The 18,489-nt window shown below is 36.0% G+C and overlaps 1 protein-coding gene across 1 annotated transcript in view; it reads right to left on the bottom strand.

Annotated features, from left to right (window-relative positions):
- Positions 1-18,489, bottom strand: part of NUP62CL (nucleoporin 62 C-terminal like) — a 75,912-nt gene that overhangs the window by 17,518 nt on the left and 39,905 nt on the right. The window contains exons 8-9 of the mRNA XM_081126044.1: positions 16,603-16,714; positions 3,587-3,653 (exon numbers count right to left, since the gene is read on the bottom strand). Coding sequence (XP_080982170.1) covers positions 3,587-3,653; positions 16,603-16,714 — 179 coding nt within the window. The remainder of the gene's footprint in view (positions 1-3,586; positions 3,654-16,602; positions 16,715-18,489) is intronic.

Genomic DNA, 18,489 nt, shown 5'->3' with positions numbered 1-18,489 from the left:
GTTGTGTGTTCTTAAGAAGGTCATTTAACCTCTCTGGGACACAGTTTTTAAATTTATATAAAGTAAGTTCTTTGCAGAGCTAACAATCTTAATTTTATTGTTAAGAAAACATTGCTTAAGAACCTTGAGATTTCATTTATGACAAAGAGGATCCCAGTCAAGGGAAAAAAAATCACTATAATCTTTCTTTACAGCACTAATTACATTTTGAAATTCCCCCAACTCCACCCAAGAAAACATTGCTCATTGTAGGAAAATATGGGACACTAAGACAACTGAGTCAAACTTTGTATAATCTCATTCCTCAGTGTTTCCAGCCACTGACATTCTCCCATATCTCAGCTGTTCTTACAATTTCTCTAAGTAAGTGGTTTTCAATGATAATTGACCTGGAATTGCCTTCTCTAGACACAATTTAATAGCTAACTTTGAAACAAATGATCTCTCTCTCTCTCTTTCTCTCTCTCTCTCTCTCTCTCTCTCTCACACACACACACACACACACACACACACACACACACACACACACTGAGTAAACTCTGATAACCATTTCCGCCACTATTATTTATCAACCATGGACCAGGAACTTCTCAATAAAAGTTCAATGTTGCTTGTTTTAATCTTTACAAAAACCCTACAAGGTAAATAATATCCCTCATTTTTAAAATGAGTAAATGAATATACACACTCAGAGACATTAAGAAACAGTTAAGGTCACCAAACTGTTAAGAGGTAATGCCTTGACTTGAACCCATATCTATCTGATTTAGAAACCTCTCCCCATTAGGTAATTAATACTAAAGCAATACAGAATTTAACATTCCTATGATGATTCAAAACAGTTTAGAAAGGGACAGAACATTTCTTACTCTAACACAACAGAGAAGAAAGTCAAGATGGATGATGATATAGGTATGAAGGAAAAGAAGCTGAAGAAGTTCATGGTTGATGATCTTTATTAATGCAGAGAATAAAGAATCTAGACTACCAAATAAGAAAACTTGTGTTACTTTCATGCTACATCTTTAAAAATAGTAACTCTGAATGGCTAACTAGCCCCCATTTTTCTCAATTACTGAGGCCTCATTAAATTGTATATTTAGGCAAAAGTTTATAAACATGATTTCCCCCCAACTTTTACTTTAAATCTATAGAAAATATGAGAGAACAACAAAAATCACAAACTTGTATACCCTTTATGTAGATTAGCCCACTGTTACCATTTTGCCAGAAATTGTTCAATCTCTTTCTATTGACAATGGTTTGGGGTGAACAACTGGAGAGAAAACTACAGACAGGACACTGTTCTAAATAATGTAGCATGCAGCTTCTAGGAATAAAAATATTTTCCTACACAACCACAATAACACACATAGGAAAAATTTTAAAATCCTTAATATAATTTAATATGTAGTCCATATTTAGTTTCCCCAATTATTCTAAAATAATGTTTTCTTGGTTTTGATCCAGTATGTAATCAAAGTTAATATAGTAGGCTTGATTATTTTGTTTCTTTTAATCTAAAACAATTTCCTTATTTTTTTTTTTGTTTTGAATTTTTTCCCATGACTGCCATTTGAAGAGTCCAAGCCAATTATCTTTCAGACTGTCTCACACATAAACTGATCATTTTCTTGTGATTACCTTCAGGTTAAACATTTTTAATAAGAATACTACATGTGTGGTATTGTGTACATCTTATCAAGAGGCATATAGTGTCAAGTTATCCCACTATTACTGATATTAAATTTCATCACTTGATTAAAGTAGTACTTGTCAGGCAGCTGTACTTTTTCTTCTTTTAAAAGTAATTTTTAAGTAATCTCTGGAGAGATACTTCTGACACCATGTAAATATCGTATTCCCCAACAATCTTAAACTCAATGGTTTTATTCATTAGTGATCCTTGCCTGAATCAATCATTATGCTGGGGCTGCAAAGTAGTGACTTTCTCATTAAATTATACAGTTTAAAATGGTGTAATTTACAGTATGCAAATTATACCTCAATAAAACTGTTTTTCACAGTATATATTTGGTCCATTTCCTGCTGGCATATTTTTTTTCTGCCAGCAGGAAATGGACCAAAAATATACCTTTTATCTTCCAGTGAAAAAAATTTTATAAATGAGTCAAGGTAGTCAAGATCAGGGTAAGCTTTATAAAAGTTCTATTGAAATTGTTTTAATGGTGGTCCTACAATTCTATCATTCCTTCTACAATTATTAGCTGACATGCTTCAATAAAGGCTTTTCCCTGCACCTTATGTTTCTCTCTCTTTGGAGTATCACTGTGAACTCATGGTCATCTCCCTCCAATGTATTAGAATCCATTAATGTCATTATTCTTTTTGATGTTCGAACCATCCTAATTTGGTCAGTAGGAGCCCATTTAAGCACAACCTTGTGTCCTGATATAACCTCATTAGTCTTTGAACAATCTTTGTTTTCTGGCATAAAAAGTCCCAAACTCACCCTGTACCTTCCCTGCCTGAGACCTGAGGTCAAATATTTCCCCAAGAAGCCTTAATTCCTTTCAATGAGAATGGCATTTAGAAACCAAGATCCAGGTGCTGCATGTGCTCATGGCTGCTGGGGTATCTGGCATTGCTTCTTGGCCCTTTCCATGTACAGAATAAGGGAATAGGAATTCATACTGTAATACAAATTTAAAATACAAATATAAAAGATGGAAAGGAAAAATATACCTTTTATCTTCCAGTGAAAATCTTGGTTTCTATTATCACTAACATATTTATGCATTTGCTTTGTCCTACAACATATATAAAATAGTGCTAATAGTATATGTATGTTATAATTCTGAAACCATCAATAAACCTATTAAGAAAGTTTAAGATTTCTTTGCAATCCTCTTTATCCTTAAGATTATGTCCTAGTAAGGATGCACCATAATGAACACTATATTGAAAACTTATCTGAACTGCATGTTATAAATTAGTTATACAGGTTTGTTTGGTTTCAGTCGGTATCCATTTTTTTAAATGTTTTTATTGATTTTTAGAGAGAGAGGAAGGGGGAGGGATAGAGACATAGAAACATGGATGAGAGAGAAACATTATCAATCGGCTGCCTCCAGCAAGCCCCTACTGGGGATGGAGCCTGCAACCCGGGCATGTGCCCTGACCAGGAATATAACCCTGACCACTTGGTTCCTTGGTCGATGCTCAACTACTGAGCCACACGTGGCCAGGCTGTTGGAATCTATTTTTGACATTTGTTCCCATTATTTTTGGCTTAATTCTAATGTTTCAGTACTTATACTTTTTATAGCCCAAACGTCAAAACTGTATTAAAAGTTCTACTCAGAGAAGTCCTGCTTCTATCCCTATATCATCCACCACATTTCTATACATCCTCTATTTTCATTAGTTTCTAGTTTATCATTCTGTTTCATTTTATAAAAATAAGCAATTATAGTTCCTTAAAACTAATGTAGACATACCACGAGTTAAGCAGTACCCCTACAAGCAAGCTGTTATTTGAGTGTGATTATGGTGCACAAAACCTGACTTGTATCACATATTTTATTTTCAATACAGATAGCTTGGTATACAAATAAACTCTCACCTGAATTCTTGCTAATCCATTCTAAAGAGTCCATATGAGCATTCAAAATTCTGCATATCTGCTGGAGCTAAAAACAAAAGATTTTTATATTATAATTTATGGTATGGTAAACAAAGAATGAACAAAATTTAGAAATTAGAAAGTGACTTCATTCCTTCTGATAAGAAATGGACTGCGAATATATTAAATACTAAGAGCTTCTTTTGCTATTTCCTATTTGTCATGTTTATAGTATCTATATATTAGTTCAATCTAATTACTTAGCAAATGTCAAGAATACAATTCCTACAATTCAATAAGAAACTGACTACTACAGTACAAACATAAGTAAAGAACATTAAAAGACGTTTCACAAGACAAATTTATATAAAAATTTAAAATATTACTTTTATTCATCCATATCAGCATTTTTATTGAAGTATAATTGACAAACAACATTATATAATTTTTAAAAGTTTATCTTTATTGTTGAAAGTATTATGGATGTCTCCCTTTCCTCCCCCCCCCCATTGACCCCTCCCCCCTGCACCCACCCTCTGCCCAGGCTTTCTCTGCACTATCGTCTATCCATGGGCTAAACATATATGCATATAAGTTCATTGGTAGATCTCTTCGCGACCCCCCCCCCCCACTTCTATCTGAAATACATTAGTCTGTTGCATGCTTCCATGTCTCTGGATCTTTTTGATAATCAATTTATTTTGTTCATTAGATTCCACATATAAGTGAGATCATGTGATACTTTGTCTTTCTCTGTCCGGCTTACTTTGCATAGAATAATACTCTTCAAATCCCTCCATGCTGTCTCAAAGGGTAAGAGATCCTGCTTTTTCACAACTGCATAGTATTCGATGGTACAACAGCTTTTTTTATCCACTCATCTGATGGGCACTTGGGCTGCTTCTAGACCTTAGCTATTGTATATAATGCTGCTATAAACATAGGGGTGCACATATTCTTCCAGTTGGTGTTTCTGACTTCTTAGGCTATATTCCTAGAAGTGGGATCACTGGGTCAACAGACAGTTGCATTTTTAATTTTTTGAGGAAATTTTATACTGTTTTCCATAGTCATTGTACCAGTCTGCAATCCCACCAGCCATGTACCTGGGTTACTTTTTGTCCACATCCTTACCAGTACTTGTTGTTTGTTGATTTATTAATGATAGCCATTCTGGCAGGTGTGAGGTGGTACCTCATAGTCATTTTAATTTGCATCTCTCTGATAATTAGTGACGTTGAGCATTTTCTCATATGTCTCTTGGCCATCTCTTTGGAGAAGTGTCTGTTCAGGTCCTCTGCCCATTTTTGAATTGGATTGTCTTCCTTTTACTTAGTTGTATGAGTACTTTATATATTTTGGAAATTAACCCCTTATCAGATGTATCATTGGCAAATATGTTCTCCCATACAGTGGGTTTCCTTTTCATTTTGATGCTGGTTTCCTTCACTGTACAGAAGCTTTTTAGTTTGGTATAATCACATTTAGTTTTTCCTTTATTTCTCTTGCTCTAGGCAGATGTATCAGTGAAAATTTTGCTATGTGAGATGTCTGATTTTTGCTACCTATGCTTTCTCCTAGGATTTTTATGGTTTCATGAGTTACATTTAAGTCTTTTATACATTTTGAGTTTATTCTTGTGTATGGTGTAAGCTGGTGGTCTAGTTTCTTTTTTTTTTTTTTCATTTTCCCATTTACTATCCCATTTTCCCATTCACTGTCCAATTTTCCCAACACCATTTATTTATTTTATTGTTTATTTATTTATTTAAATATATTTTTATTGATTTTAGAGAGAGGAAGGGAGACTGAGAGAGATAGAAACATCAATGATGAGTCACTGATCGGCTGCCTCCTGCACAACATCTGCTGGGGATTGAGCCCACAACCCTGGCATGTATCCTGACCGGGAACTGAACCGAAAACTCGTGGATCATAGGTCGATGCAACTGCTTAGCCACTCCAGCCATGCTATTTACTTATTTTTAAATTTATCTTTATTGTTGAAAGTATTACAGATGTCCACTTTTTCTCCCCTTTGACCCTTTCCACCCTGCGCCAACCTCACACACCATTATCTGTGTCCCAGGGTTATGCACATATGCATATAATTTGGTTAATCTCTCTGGACCCACCCACCCATCCCTGCCTTCCCTCTGAGATTCGACAGTGTGTTCCATGCTTCTGTGTCTCTGGATCTGTTTTGTTCATCAGTTTATTTTGTTCATTAGATTCCAAATATAAGTGAGATCATGTGATATTTGTCTTTCTCTGCTTGGCTTATTTCACTTAGCATAATATTCTGCAGGTCCATTCATGCTGTCCCAAAGGGAAAGAGATCCTTCTTCTTTACAGCTGCATACTATTCCATGGTGTAAATGTACAAGAGCCTTTTAATCCACTCATCTATTGATGGGCACTTGGGCTGTTTCCAGATCATAGCTATTGTAAATTGTGCTGCTATGAACATAGGGGTACATATATTCTTTCTGATTGGTGTTTCAGGATTCTTAGGATATATTCTTAGAAATGGGATCACTGGGTCAAAAGGCAGTTCCATTTTTCATTTTTTGAGGAACCTCCATTCTGCTTCCCACAGTGGCTGTACCAGTCTGCATTCCCACCAGCAGTGCACCCCTTTCTCCACATCCTCTCCAGCCTGTGTCATTTGTTGATTTGTTGATGGCAGCCATTCTGACAGGTGTGAAGTGATACCTCATTGTGGTTTGTATTTGCATCTCTCTGATGATTAGCAACATTGAACATTTTTTCACATATCTCTTAGCCATCTGTATGTCCTCTTTAGAGAAGTGTCTATTCAGGTCTTTTGCCCATTTTTAAATTGGATTATTTGTCTTCCTCTTGTTGAGTTGTATAAGTTCTTTGTATATTTTGGAAATTAGCCCCTTATTATATGTATCCCTGGCAAATATGTTCTCCCTTACTGAGGGGTTCCTTTGTATTTTGACAATGATTTCTTTTGCTGTGAAGAAGCTTTTTAGTTTGATGTAACCCATTTGTTTATTTTTTCCTTTGTTTCTCTTGCCCTAAGGGATGTATGGGTGAAAATTCCACTACATGAGCTGTCTGTGATTTTACTGCCTATGTTTTCTCCCAGGATTTTTATGGTTTGGGTGCTTACATTTAAGTCTTTTATCCATTTTGAGTTTAACCTTGTGTATGGAGTAAGTTTGGAGTAAGCTTGTGTTTGGAGTAAGTGATCTAGTGTCATTTTTTTTTGCATGTACCTGTCAAATTTTCCCACCACCATTTATTGAAGAGATTGTCTTAACTATACAGATGTGGTTGATTTCTGGACTCTCTGTTCTATTAATATATATGCCTGTTCTTGGGCCAATACCAGGCTGTTTTGATTACAATGGCTTTGTAGTATAGTTTGATATCTGGTAAATTCATCCCTCCAAGTCTGTTCTTCTTTCTCAAGATTGTTGTGCCTATTCAGGGTCTTTATTGGTTCCAAATAATTTTTTGGAGTATCTGTTCTAGATGTGTGAAATATGCTGTTGGTATATTGATAGAGACTGAATTGAATCTATATATTGCTTTGGGTACTATAAACATTTTAATGATGTTAATTCTACCAATCCATGAATGTGGTATATTCTTCTACCTGTTTATGTCTTCCTCTGCCTCTTTTTCGAATGTTCTGTAGTTTTCTGAGTACAGGTCTTTTACCTCCTAGGTTAAGTTTATTCCTAAGTATCTTAATTTTTTTTGTTACAATGGTAAATAGAATTTTTTTTTTAAAATTCTCTTTCTGACAGTTCATTGTTGGTGTATAAAAATGTCATCAATTTCTGGGTGTTAATCTTGTATCCTACAATTCTGAATTCATTTATTAAATCTAGTAGTTTTTTGGTGGAGTCTCTAGGGTTTTCCGTGTACAATATCACGTCATCTGCAAATAATGACAGTTTTACTTTCTCCTTTCCAATTTGGATGCCTTTTGTGTTTTGTTTTTCTCTGATCGCTGTGGTGAAAGCGGACATCCCTGGCTTGTTCCTTTTCTTAGGGGAAATGCTTTTGGTTATTGCCCATTGAAGATGATGTTGGCTGTAGGTTTGTCATATAGATTTGCCTTTATTATGTTGAGGTATGATCCCTCTATTCTCACTTTGCTGAGAGTTTTTATCAAAAATTGCTGTTGGATTTTTTCAAATGCTTTTTCTGCATCTATTGATATAATCATGTGATTTTCGTCTTTCAATTTGTTTATGTGATGTATCACATTTATTGATTTATGAATATTGTACCAGCCTTGCATCTCTGGAATAAATCCCACTTGGTAATGGTGTATTATATTTTTACTATATCCCTCGATCCAATTTGCTAATATTTTGTTGAGGATTTCTGCATCTATGTTCATCAGGGATATTGGCCTGTAATTATCTTTCTTTGTAGTGTCTTTATCTGGTTTTGGAATTGGGCTGTTAGCCTCGTAAAAAGAGCTTAGAAGTGTTCCTTTATCTTGGATTTTTTGGAATAGTTTAAGGTGGATAGGTGTTAGTTCTTTGAATATTTGGTAAAAGTCCCCTGTGAAGCTGCCCGGACCAGTGTTTCTGTTTGCTGGGATTTTTTTTTATTACTGCCTCAATTTCATCAGTTTTTATCAGCCTATCAGGTTTTCTGCTTCTTTCTGATTCAGTTTTGGAAAACTGTATTTTCTTAGGAATTTGTCCATTACATCCAGGTTGTCCAACTTGTTGGCATATAGTTGTTCATAGTATTTTCTTACAATCCTTTGTATTTACGAGTTGTCAGTTGTTATTTCACCTCTTTTGTGTTTGATTCTATTTATTTGAATTCTCTTTGTTTCTTGATGAGTCTGCTAAAGATTCATCAATTTTGTTCATCTTTTCAAAGAGTCAGTTCTTGGTTTCATTGATCTTTTGTATTATTTTTGGTCTCTATGTCATTTATTTCGACTCTGATTTTTATTATTTTCTTCCTTCTACTTACTTTGGGCTTTTCTTGTTGCTCTCTTTCTAATTTTTTAACTTGCATGGTTAGGTAGTTTATTAGAAGTTTTTCTTGTTTCTTGAGGTAAGCATATAGTGCTATGAACTTCCCTCTCAGGGCTGTTTTTTGCTGTGTTCCATAGATTTGGGGTGGTTGTCTGTTCATTTTCATTTGTTTCCAGGGAGTTTATTATTTCTTTGTTTATCTCATTGGCAACCCATTCATTGTTTAATAACATGCTATTTAGCCTCCATATGTTTGAATATTTCAGGGTGTTTTTATTGTAGTTGATATCTAATTTCATGCCACTGTGATCTGAGAAGATGCTTGATATGATTTATATCTTCTTGAATTTGAAGAGACTTGTTTTATGTCCTAACATGTGGTCTGTCTTTGAGAATGACCCATGTGCACTTGAGAAGAATGTATATACTGCAACTTTGGGGTGAAATGTTCTGTAATTGTCCATGAAATCCATCTGATCTAGTGTGTCATTTAGGTTCACTGTTTCCTTGTTGACTTTTTGTCTGGAAGATCTACTCAGTGTTGTCAGTGGGGTGTTCAAATCCCCTACTATGATTGTATTGCTGTGTATCTCTCCCTTTAAAACCTCTAAAATTTTTTTTATATATTTGAGTGCTCCTGGGTTGGGTGCATATATGATCCTTTTAGTGTTATAAAGTGGCTTTTATTGTCTCTTGCTAGGGCCTTCATTTTGAAATCTATTTTGTCAGATATGAGTATTGCTGCTCCAGATTTTTTGTCATTTCCTTTTACATGGAAAAATTTTTTCCATCCCTTCACTTTCATGCTGTGTGGGTCTTTTGTTCTGAGATGGGTATCTTGTAGGCAGAATATATTTGGGTCATGTTTTCTTATTCATTAAGCTACCCTATGTCTTTTGTTTTTGTTTTTTTTGTTTTTTTTTGAGAGAGATATCCCTTTTTATATTGATTTCAGACAGAAGAAGGGAGAGGGAGAGAGATAGAAACATCAGTGATGAGAGAGAATCATTGATCAGCTGCCTCCTGCAATCCCCCCACTAGAGAAAAAGTCCACAGTCCATGCATGTGCCCTGACTGGGAATCAAACTGAGACCTCCTGATACATAGGTATTCCCTCAACCACTGAGCCACGGCAGCCAAGACCCAGGGTGTGGCAGGCAGGGCTCCTGAGGGTGTGGTGGGCTGTATCACCTAGGGCAGGGTTTTTTCCTTTTCCTGAGCTGTGGCTTCTGGGAGGGGCTAGTGACTCTCAGGAAAAATGGCTCTTTCGGTTTGGGGGGATACGGATGAATGCAGATCTCCTAGCTGCTGCTTTTCCACATATCCTCCCAATGCTTCCTATCCTAGGCTCTACTTAGGCACCTCGAATCCATACTACCCTCCCTTCACCAAAACCTTGGGTGAGTAGCTGCAGACGAAACTCCTGTGCTCTGGGATTAAAAAACAAATAAAACACCTGGGGCTTTAACTCCGACCAGCTCCAGACTCCCGGGCAGCCAGAAGCCCTGCCACATTTCATGGCTGGATGTTATGTGGGCCACTGGTCTCGGCTCTGGTGCTCTGGGCTGTGGAGCCCAGCCTGGGTTACCAGGCCTCAATCTTCTCATGGAAATAACCTCCCATAGCCTAGAGATCCCTCCTCACTCTTGGCCTGCTGCCAGTAGAACCTGGGTCAGCCCTTCTTCTGACCTTGCCCTTTCTACCAGTCTCCAGGTGTTTTTTGTCCCTCCTTGATATAAGCCTCCTCCTCAGCTGGTCCTCAGATGGTAGTTCTGGGTGAATGTTCCCCAATTTAGTTTTATTTCCAGTCTGGCTCTGGGAGGGTGTGCAAGAAAGGTCGGCCTATTCAGCCACTATCTTCTCTCCCTGTTCAACATTATATGAGTTTCAGGTGTATAACATAATTTGGTTTCTGTATATATTGTGAAATAATCACCACAATATGTCTAGCTAACATCCATCACTATATAGTTACAAATTTTTTTGTGTGATAAGGACTTTTAAGTTCTGCAATATTAGCAATTTTCAAATATGAAATACAATATTATTAAAATAGTGACTGTGCTGTATATTACATCCTCATGACTTAATTATTTTATAACTGGAAGTTTGTACCTTTTGTTTGCCCCTTCACCCATTTTGCCCATCCCCATCTCTGACAACCACCAATCTGTTCTTTGTATGTATTAGCTTGTTTTGTTTTTGCTTTAAAATTCTACATGTGAGATCATACAGTGTCTATCTTTTTCTGTCTGACTTATTTCACTTAGCATAATGCCCTAAAGGTCCATTCATGTTGTCACAAATGGCAAGATTTCTAAATCAGCAGTTTTAAATAAATGGTATTACTCAGTTGTCAAGTGTGTGGGGAAAATTGGTACATTCATATGTAGCCAATAGAAATATAAATTGACACAGCCCTTCAAAATATAAAATTTTACAATATATATCATTTTAAAATATTCATACTTTTAAAAATCCTTACCAAAGGATATTTTTTCCATTGATTTTTTAGAGAATGGAAGGGAGGAAGACAGAGAGAAACATCAATGTGAGAGAGACACATCCACTTGTTGCCTCCCACATGAGTCAGGGCTGGGATATTGAACCTGTAACTGAGGTATGACCAGGAATTGAACATCAACACTTCTGTCCACAGGATGATGTTCTAACCACTGAGCAAAGCAGCCAGAGCTATTCATACTTTTTAATTCAGTATATTCTACTTCTAAGAACCCATCCAGAAGGAATAATCAAATACAAACTTAACTAATCATTACAGGGCAATTCTTGTAATGGCAAAAAACTGGAAACAATATCTTCATCAATAAAAAAATGATCAAATATATTATGGAAAATTTACCTCTGATAAAATATTATAGAGTCATTAAAACTATGTTTTCCAAAACAGAAACAGACTCATAGATACAGTGAACAGACTGAGGGTTGCCAGATGGGAGGAGGGTGGCGGGGTGTGTGTGTGGTAAAATAGGTGAAGGGAATAAGAAGTTACAAAATAGTCACCAGAATATAAAGTACAGCATAGAAATATAGTCAATATTAGTGTAATAATTATGTATGGTGCCAGGTGGGTACTAGAGCTGTCATCGGGATCACTGCATAAATTATATAATTGACCACTATACTGTACACCTAAAACAAGTATAAAATAAAATAAAAATGTTTTCAAATAATGGGTACAATTTTTGGAAAACACCATGAAATAATATTAAATGAAGATAGAATAAAAAACTTTATATAGGCATGTTTCCAATGCTGTTCAAAACAAAAGTTTTTTGGGTTTTTTTAATCAGCATAGTAAAAAGACTTGAAAGAAATAAAACAATATATTAGTAGAATACTGGTAATATAGATTATTTAATTTTCTTTACAGATTTCCATATTTCTAATCTGAATACATTGAACAAGTATGTGTATTGACTTTGTAATAAAAATACTAAACATTTAAAAAAACTTAGAACACTTTTGATGCATTTTCTAGCAAAGTCCAGGATAATATTGATGATAGAAGGAAATGAAAATGTTTCCACACTTAAAAGACCAGTATATGTAATGGCAACAGTAAATTTAGTGTATTCTAGTATAAGAAAAATAAATATAATTTGTAATAGGAAAAATGAGTTTTTGTAAGAAAATGTGACTGTCATACACCATAATATGAGCTTGCTTAATAAAAATTTTAGCTATTAGGTGGTCTCTCCCATCTCCCCCTAAGAAAGGTCAAAATAAAGAGGTAAATCTCATCACTGTTAACACTGTTAAATATAGTTTCTATTTTCCTACCCTGGTGTATGTCCCATAGTAATGAAGCTTTGTTGATCTGGTTAGAATAAATTATCTACAAAATATTATTGTTCAGCAAATGTGTTCTCTGATTACTGTCTAACCATTTATGCTATCTGAGAAAAGAGATGAATTGTTGCTGATCTCTCACTTCTTTTGTCCTGCTATCAAGCAGCAATTATCCTTTTAATTCTCTCATCATAAACATCTCAATCTCCCTAGCCCGGAAAAACAAAGACAAATGACTCAAACCATTTACTCCCCACTACTAAAATAAAATAAAACAATCCCAGGCTAAGTAGAGAAAAAGGATAAAGGATAAGATTGTAGTCTCCTTTTACATGCTCTGTTTGAACACATATTAATTCAACAAAGAGACAAGATTACAACTCTGTTTCATATCTAAATCTGCACATACTTACCTGTTTCTTAAAATTCTATTGCAGCAAAATAATTTTGAATTTTGGAATCACAATGGTGATCTAATATTTCATTAAAAAGAAAATCTAGGAGATTCCAAGATGGCAGCAGATTAAGTGAAAGCTACACTGACACTGTCCCAGGACCAAACTGGAATTACAACTAAAATATAGAAAAACCACCCTCAATAATCACCTGAAGACAAGCTGGAGAGAACCCTTTAACCAAGGACATAAAATGAAGACCACATAGAGACTGGTAGGAAGTTCAGAGGCACGAGAAGACTGGCTGGGCTCTCACAGACATCAGCTGAAGATCCAGAGATATATCTCAGCTGCAGGGGTTCCCACGGGGAACTCTGGGGGGTCTAAACCCAAATCTGGGCTCCCCAGCCCAGAGCACCAGAACTGAGAAAGATACCCACATAACATCTGGCTGTGAAAAGCAGTGGAGTTTCTGTCTGTCAGGGAGAGATGGCTGAAAATGTAGGCACCCTCTTAAAGGGCCAACACACAAAATTTCATGTGCAGCTACTTACCTTGGGCTCCAGTGAAGGGAAGACAGAGTGGAGTAGACCTGTGTGAGGAGAATCCAGGGTTGGTGGCTCTGGAGATACAGCTCAGAGGGCATTCCTGTGCTGAGTCATTCCCCCATACTGCAGAAGACATCTTTCTCAGGCAGACACTTACCATCCAGGCAGCTTTTGCCTGGGAGGGAAGCCATTGCCCCACCCACTGGAAAACCTCTCATCCTACCCTGTGAAGTTGATGCCTTGCTGTGGTCTACAGCCTGAGTATCATTAAGAGACTAAGAATAGCAATAAGCCTGCAGGCAGAGGTGGGTCTCTGGGTGCTTTGAGTCTTTACCTGATATGCTTCTGGACCCAGGACTTGGAAAAGCAGACCGTGGTAAGCATCTTGGTCATTTCCAAATGCACCCGGCCACAACAGAGAGAACCACAAGCTGTGGGTTGTTAATAACCCCGAGCAAGTTACTCAAGGCAATTCACAAACAGTATCTGACATTGGCCTACACCAGAGACACTCCAAAAAGACTGGGAGTCCTAGCAGATCTACTTAATATATAGAAACAAATCCAAACAGGCAGCCAAAAAGGGGAGACCAAAAAACAAGCCCCAAATGAAAAAACAAGAAAATTCTCCAGAAGAAGAGCTAAATGAAATGGAGATAAGCAATCTATCAGATACAGCGTTCAGAGTAATGATTGTAAGGGTGCTCAATAGTATGAGAAAATATATGGAAACTATGAAGGAAATTAAGAATGACATAGTAGAAATAAAGGATACGTTGGAAGGAATAAACAGCAAATTTGTGGAAGCTGAGGATTGGATCAGCAAATTAGAAGACAGGGTAGAAAAACACACAATCAGAGATCCAAAAAGAGAAACAATTAAAAAACAGGAGGACAGTTCATGGGACAACATGTAATGGAACGATATTCTCATCATAGGAGTACCAGAAGGTGAAGAAAGTAAGCAAGGGATAGAGAACCTGTTTGAAGGTATAATGGCAGAAAACTTCCCTAACCTGGTGAAGGAAAAAGTCACACAAGTTCAGGAGGCACAGAGAGTCCCAAGCAAGAAGAGCCTAAAGGAGGCCCACGCCCAGACACATCACAATTAAAATGAAAAAAATTCAAGACAAAGGGAGAATCTTAAAGGCAGTAAGAGAAAAGCAATTTGTTACCTACAAAGGAGCGCCTTGAAGGCTGTTAGCTGATTTCTCATTAGAAATTGTACAGGCCAGAAGGGAATGATATGAAGTAAGTGCTCAAGGAGATGAAAAGCAAGGATCTGAAACCAGGACTACTCTACCCAGCAAGGCTATCATTCAAAATAGATAGTGAATTACAGAGCTTTCCAGACAAAAGCTAAAGGAATTTATCACCACCAAACCAGCATTGCAAGAAATGTTAAAGGGACTGCTGTAATAAGAAGTAGAATGCTTGGTGAGGTTTCCCTGTGATGCTGTCTAGACCAAGGTGTTTGTTTGCTAGGAGTTTTTTGTTTGCTGCTTCGATTTCATCAGTTGTGTTGGCCTATTCAGGTTCTCTGATTCTTCCTGATTCTGTTTTACATGATCTCACTCATATGTGGAATAAAATGAACAAAATAAACTGATGAACAAAATAGATCCAGAGACATAGAAGCATGGAACAGGCTGACAAATCTCAGGGGGAAGGTGGAGGGAGGGGAGTGGGTGAGGAGCGATGATTAATCAAAGAACTTATATGCATATTTGCATAACTTATTGACAGAGACAATAGTGTGGTGAAGGCCTTGGGGAGTGGATTCAGAATGGAGGGGATCAATGGGGAGAAAAAAAGGGACATCTGTAATACTTCCAACAATAAAGATAAATTTTTTAAAAAAAGAAAATCTATATTACATCAACTCTTGATCATCTCAATGGAGACAGGGAGATGATAACATGATAATAATGGACTAATTTATATTTGCCTTTGTTCAACTTTAGATTCACCTAAAGTAGAGAGGGCATAATTTTTATAGCTGGAGGGGACTTTAAGATCATTTTGTACACCCTTGATATTTTGCAAAGAAGGACCCAAGACCCAGAAAGATTAAATGACTTAAATTCTTGTTCTTTTTCAATACACCATGCTATCTCTTTATAATTCTTTAAAAAGCTAGTATATATATGTAGATAAAGAATTACCTGTATATAAGTGGGCAAGGAGCTTACTAAATAATAATTACTACATATGTATATGTCATTCATCCTCACCTACCCAAATCCTGGCTCCACTAATTATAATAAAATGATAGAAAGTACAATGGGAGCTTCCACATGGGTGATTCCTCTTACCATTATTGCCACAAGGTGGGAGTGAGGGAAAAGAAGGACTCCATTTAGCTGCTAAGACAACAGGGAAAGGTAAAGGAAGTAAGCTCTTTATACAGAGTATAGAAAAAGGGGAAAAACAATCCTTTTACCACTAAATTAATTCAAAACTTCTTAACTCTCTAATTGGAACCCTGACTGTATTTTCCCATGCTATAATGCATTTACATTATGAATTAAGTAGAGACCAGTGGAAACCTAATGACCATGTTTAACAAAGTTTGTACAGAAAAATTTATTTTAAGTTTCACATAGTAGACTTATCAAACTTTTAAAATATAACCTAGTCATAAGATTACTTGGATTTAACAGATTCAAACATCTATACTCAAATTTATATGACTATGTAGATAAATATGTAAAAGGAAGAATGAATTAGCTAATGTGGAAGTGAACAGAAAAATAAGTACAGGGATAGATTTAGTTATGTCAGTAACAGGGGAAAAACCCTGGAAACTTAGGGAGGAAAGTCATTTTTTACTCTTCTGGGATCATCACAAAAAACTCTCAACCTTATCTTCTCTTCAATATTTCCTGTCCCACTAACTGCACCTAAGAACTTTATATCTCTAGAGGCAGATAAGAAGAACTAGAGAGGACAGGAGAAGGTGACTAGCTGAAGGTACCAAAGAATGCTAATTTCACATGGAAGCATAGATGAGACTGATGAATGTCAGAGGGATGGAGGAGGGCGGGTGGGTGGAGGGGAAGAGAGTAACCAAAGAATTTATGTGCATATATACACAACCCAAGGACATGGACAATGGTGGGGAAAGGGACTGGGGAGGGGGAAGGAACGGGGTGGAACGGGTCATTGGGGAGAAAAAGGGACATCTGTAATATTTTAAACAAGAATAAAACTTAAAAAAAATGCTAATTTCATACTAAATCTCAGTTGTCTAAGTAGATAAAGCAGTTAACACACCGGGTCAGTAGTGTCAGCAGGTCTTTCAAATATATTCAGGTGTTCAATAATGTTCTTGAGATCCTGGGACATTTGCTTCAGCTGAGCATCTATATTTTCTGCTAGTTTGTAACTGAAAAGGCAAGTAATATAAAGGGATTAACAAGCAAGAAACGTTTTCTACACTGATGTATCATTGCTAACATACAACAATGATACTGACAACTGTATTTGCCCCAATTCCCCTACCTTCTCAGTGGGTCTCAGTTATGACTAATGGCACATTTTTATGGATGCAGTATTCATAATGTTCTAAAAAGACTCCACAGGTGAAGGCTTTAACCCACCTTCCATTTTTACGGTCATCTATTTATCTTCTTGCTAATGTTCTGAAGCAAAGGAGCTCTGAAACAGAGGAACTCTTTTGGGTGTCAAAATAAACCCATAGGACATATTTAGAGTTATTTGGTGTTGAGCAGTATTCAGTAAGTGCAGACATGTCTTCAATGACTTTGAATACATAAATTTTCAAAGTAAAACCTTATATAAATATGCTCCATCATCCAACAAAAGTTGTTTTGAGAAGTAATATTCACAATAATCAAAGGCAGATAAGTTTGCTAAGTTCACAACAAATAATTACTTGGCTAAATTCTCAAGATTTCCACCCAAACTATTTACACACACACACACTACATGCACCAGCGTGCGCACACACACACTTAGTCAACAGATATATTTATGAGAATTAAAATAACCAGAGGGGTTTTCACCCTTAATGTCTATAAAGATTTTAAAAATCAATTAGATTTATTGATAACTATCTACTGTCTTTCTGTCCCAAAGTACTTATAGGTAATTGGTTGCCTAGAGTGTTGAAGATTCTAGTATAGATTCCACCACATTATAAATCTGACTACATAAAAGCAATTGGAAAAAACCTAAAGATTCAATTATTTCTTCAAACTATAGTTAGTATCTCTTGGCCAAAAAAACAACTCTGTATGTTTCAAAGAAAAAAAAAAAATGACATGCAAACAAAAGATTCACAAAAGCTGAAATACAAAAGCAGAAACAGAACAAGGGTCCATAGAGATTAGCTTCACTTACTACATACATTTAATAGACCTACAAAAATGTTAATTTGCAAACCTCTTAAAAATAAGCTCAGTCTTACCTCAATAATAAGCCATTGATAAAATGAGTCCGATTTAATCTCAATCTAGCACATTCATACAAGTTCTCCCAAGAACACTATAATTTGACCTGTTTACAAAACCTCAGTTCTAGAGAGATAACATGTGGGAACATTGGCAATGTATTGACCGAAGGTATAGACTGAATTGCACACAAATAAAATATATTCAGCCCAAGACATTGACAAAACCATTCAATTTTTTAAAGCTATGCAGTTTGCCCCCAGATTAATAAATTGCCTTTAAAATAGCAAATACTTTATCACTGAAGCAACTGCACAAACATTAGTTTTAAGAGTCAATATAGATAACCAGAGGGAAAGGGGGTGGGGGAAGGTAGAAGAGGGTATGGGGGGGTAAATGGTGATGGAAGGAGACTTGACTTGGGTGGGGTGCACAGACAATAAAGTATACAGATGATGTATTATAGAATTGTATACCTGAAACCTATATAATTTTATTAACCAATGTCACCCCAACAAAGTCAACAAAAAAGTAAAAAAAGAGTAAATGTTAATAGTAATATATATCCTATATATATATAGGAATAAATATCCTACAATATTATGACAACACAGACATAAAATTTGTATTTATAATTTAAGAACAAAGTTGACAAATATAAAAACTTTACAATGATCATGTATAAACTTGATTTTTTTTAATTTTGAGAATATGTTTATTAAAGCTGTGCACAGTGAAACAAGAAAGG

The sequence above is a fragment of the Miniopterus schreibersii genome, assembly GCF_964146895.1.
Source record: "Miniopterus schreibersii genome assembly, chromosome: X".
Lineage (NCBI taxonomy): Eukaryota > Metazoa > Chordata > Mammalia > Chiroptera > Miniopteridae > Miniopterus > Miniopterus schreibersii.
Note: the sequence above shows the minus strand (reverse complement) of the source record. Positions and strands in the feature narration are given on the sequence as shown.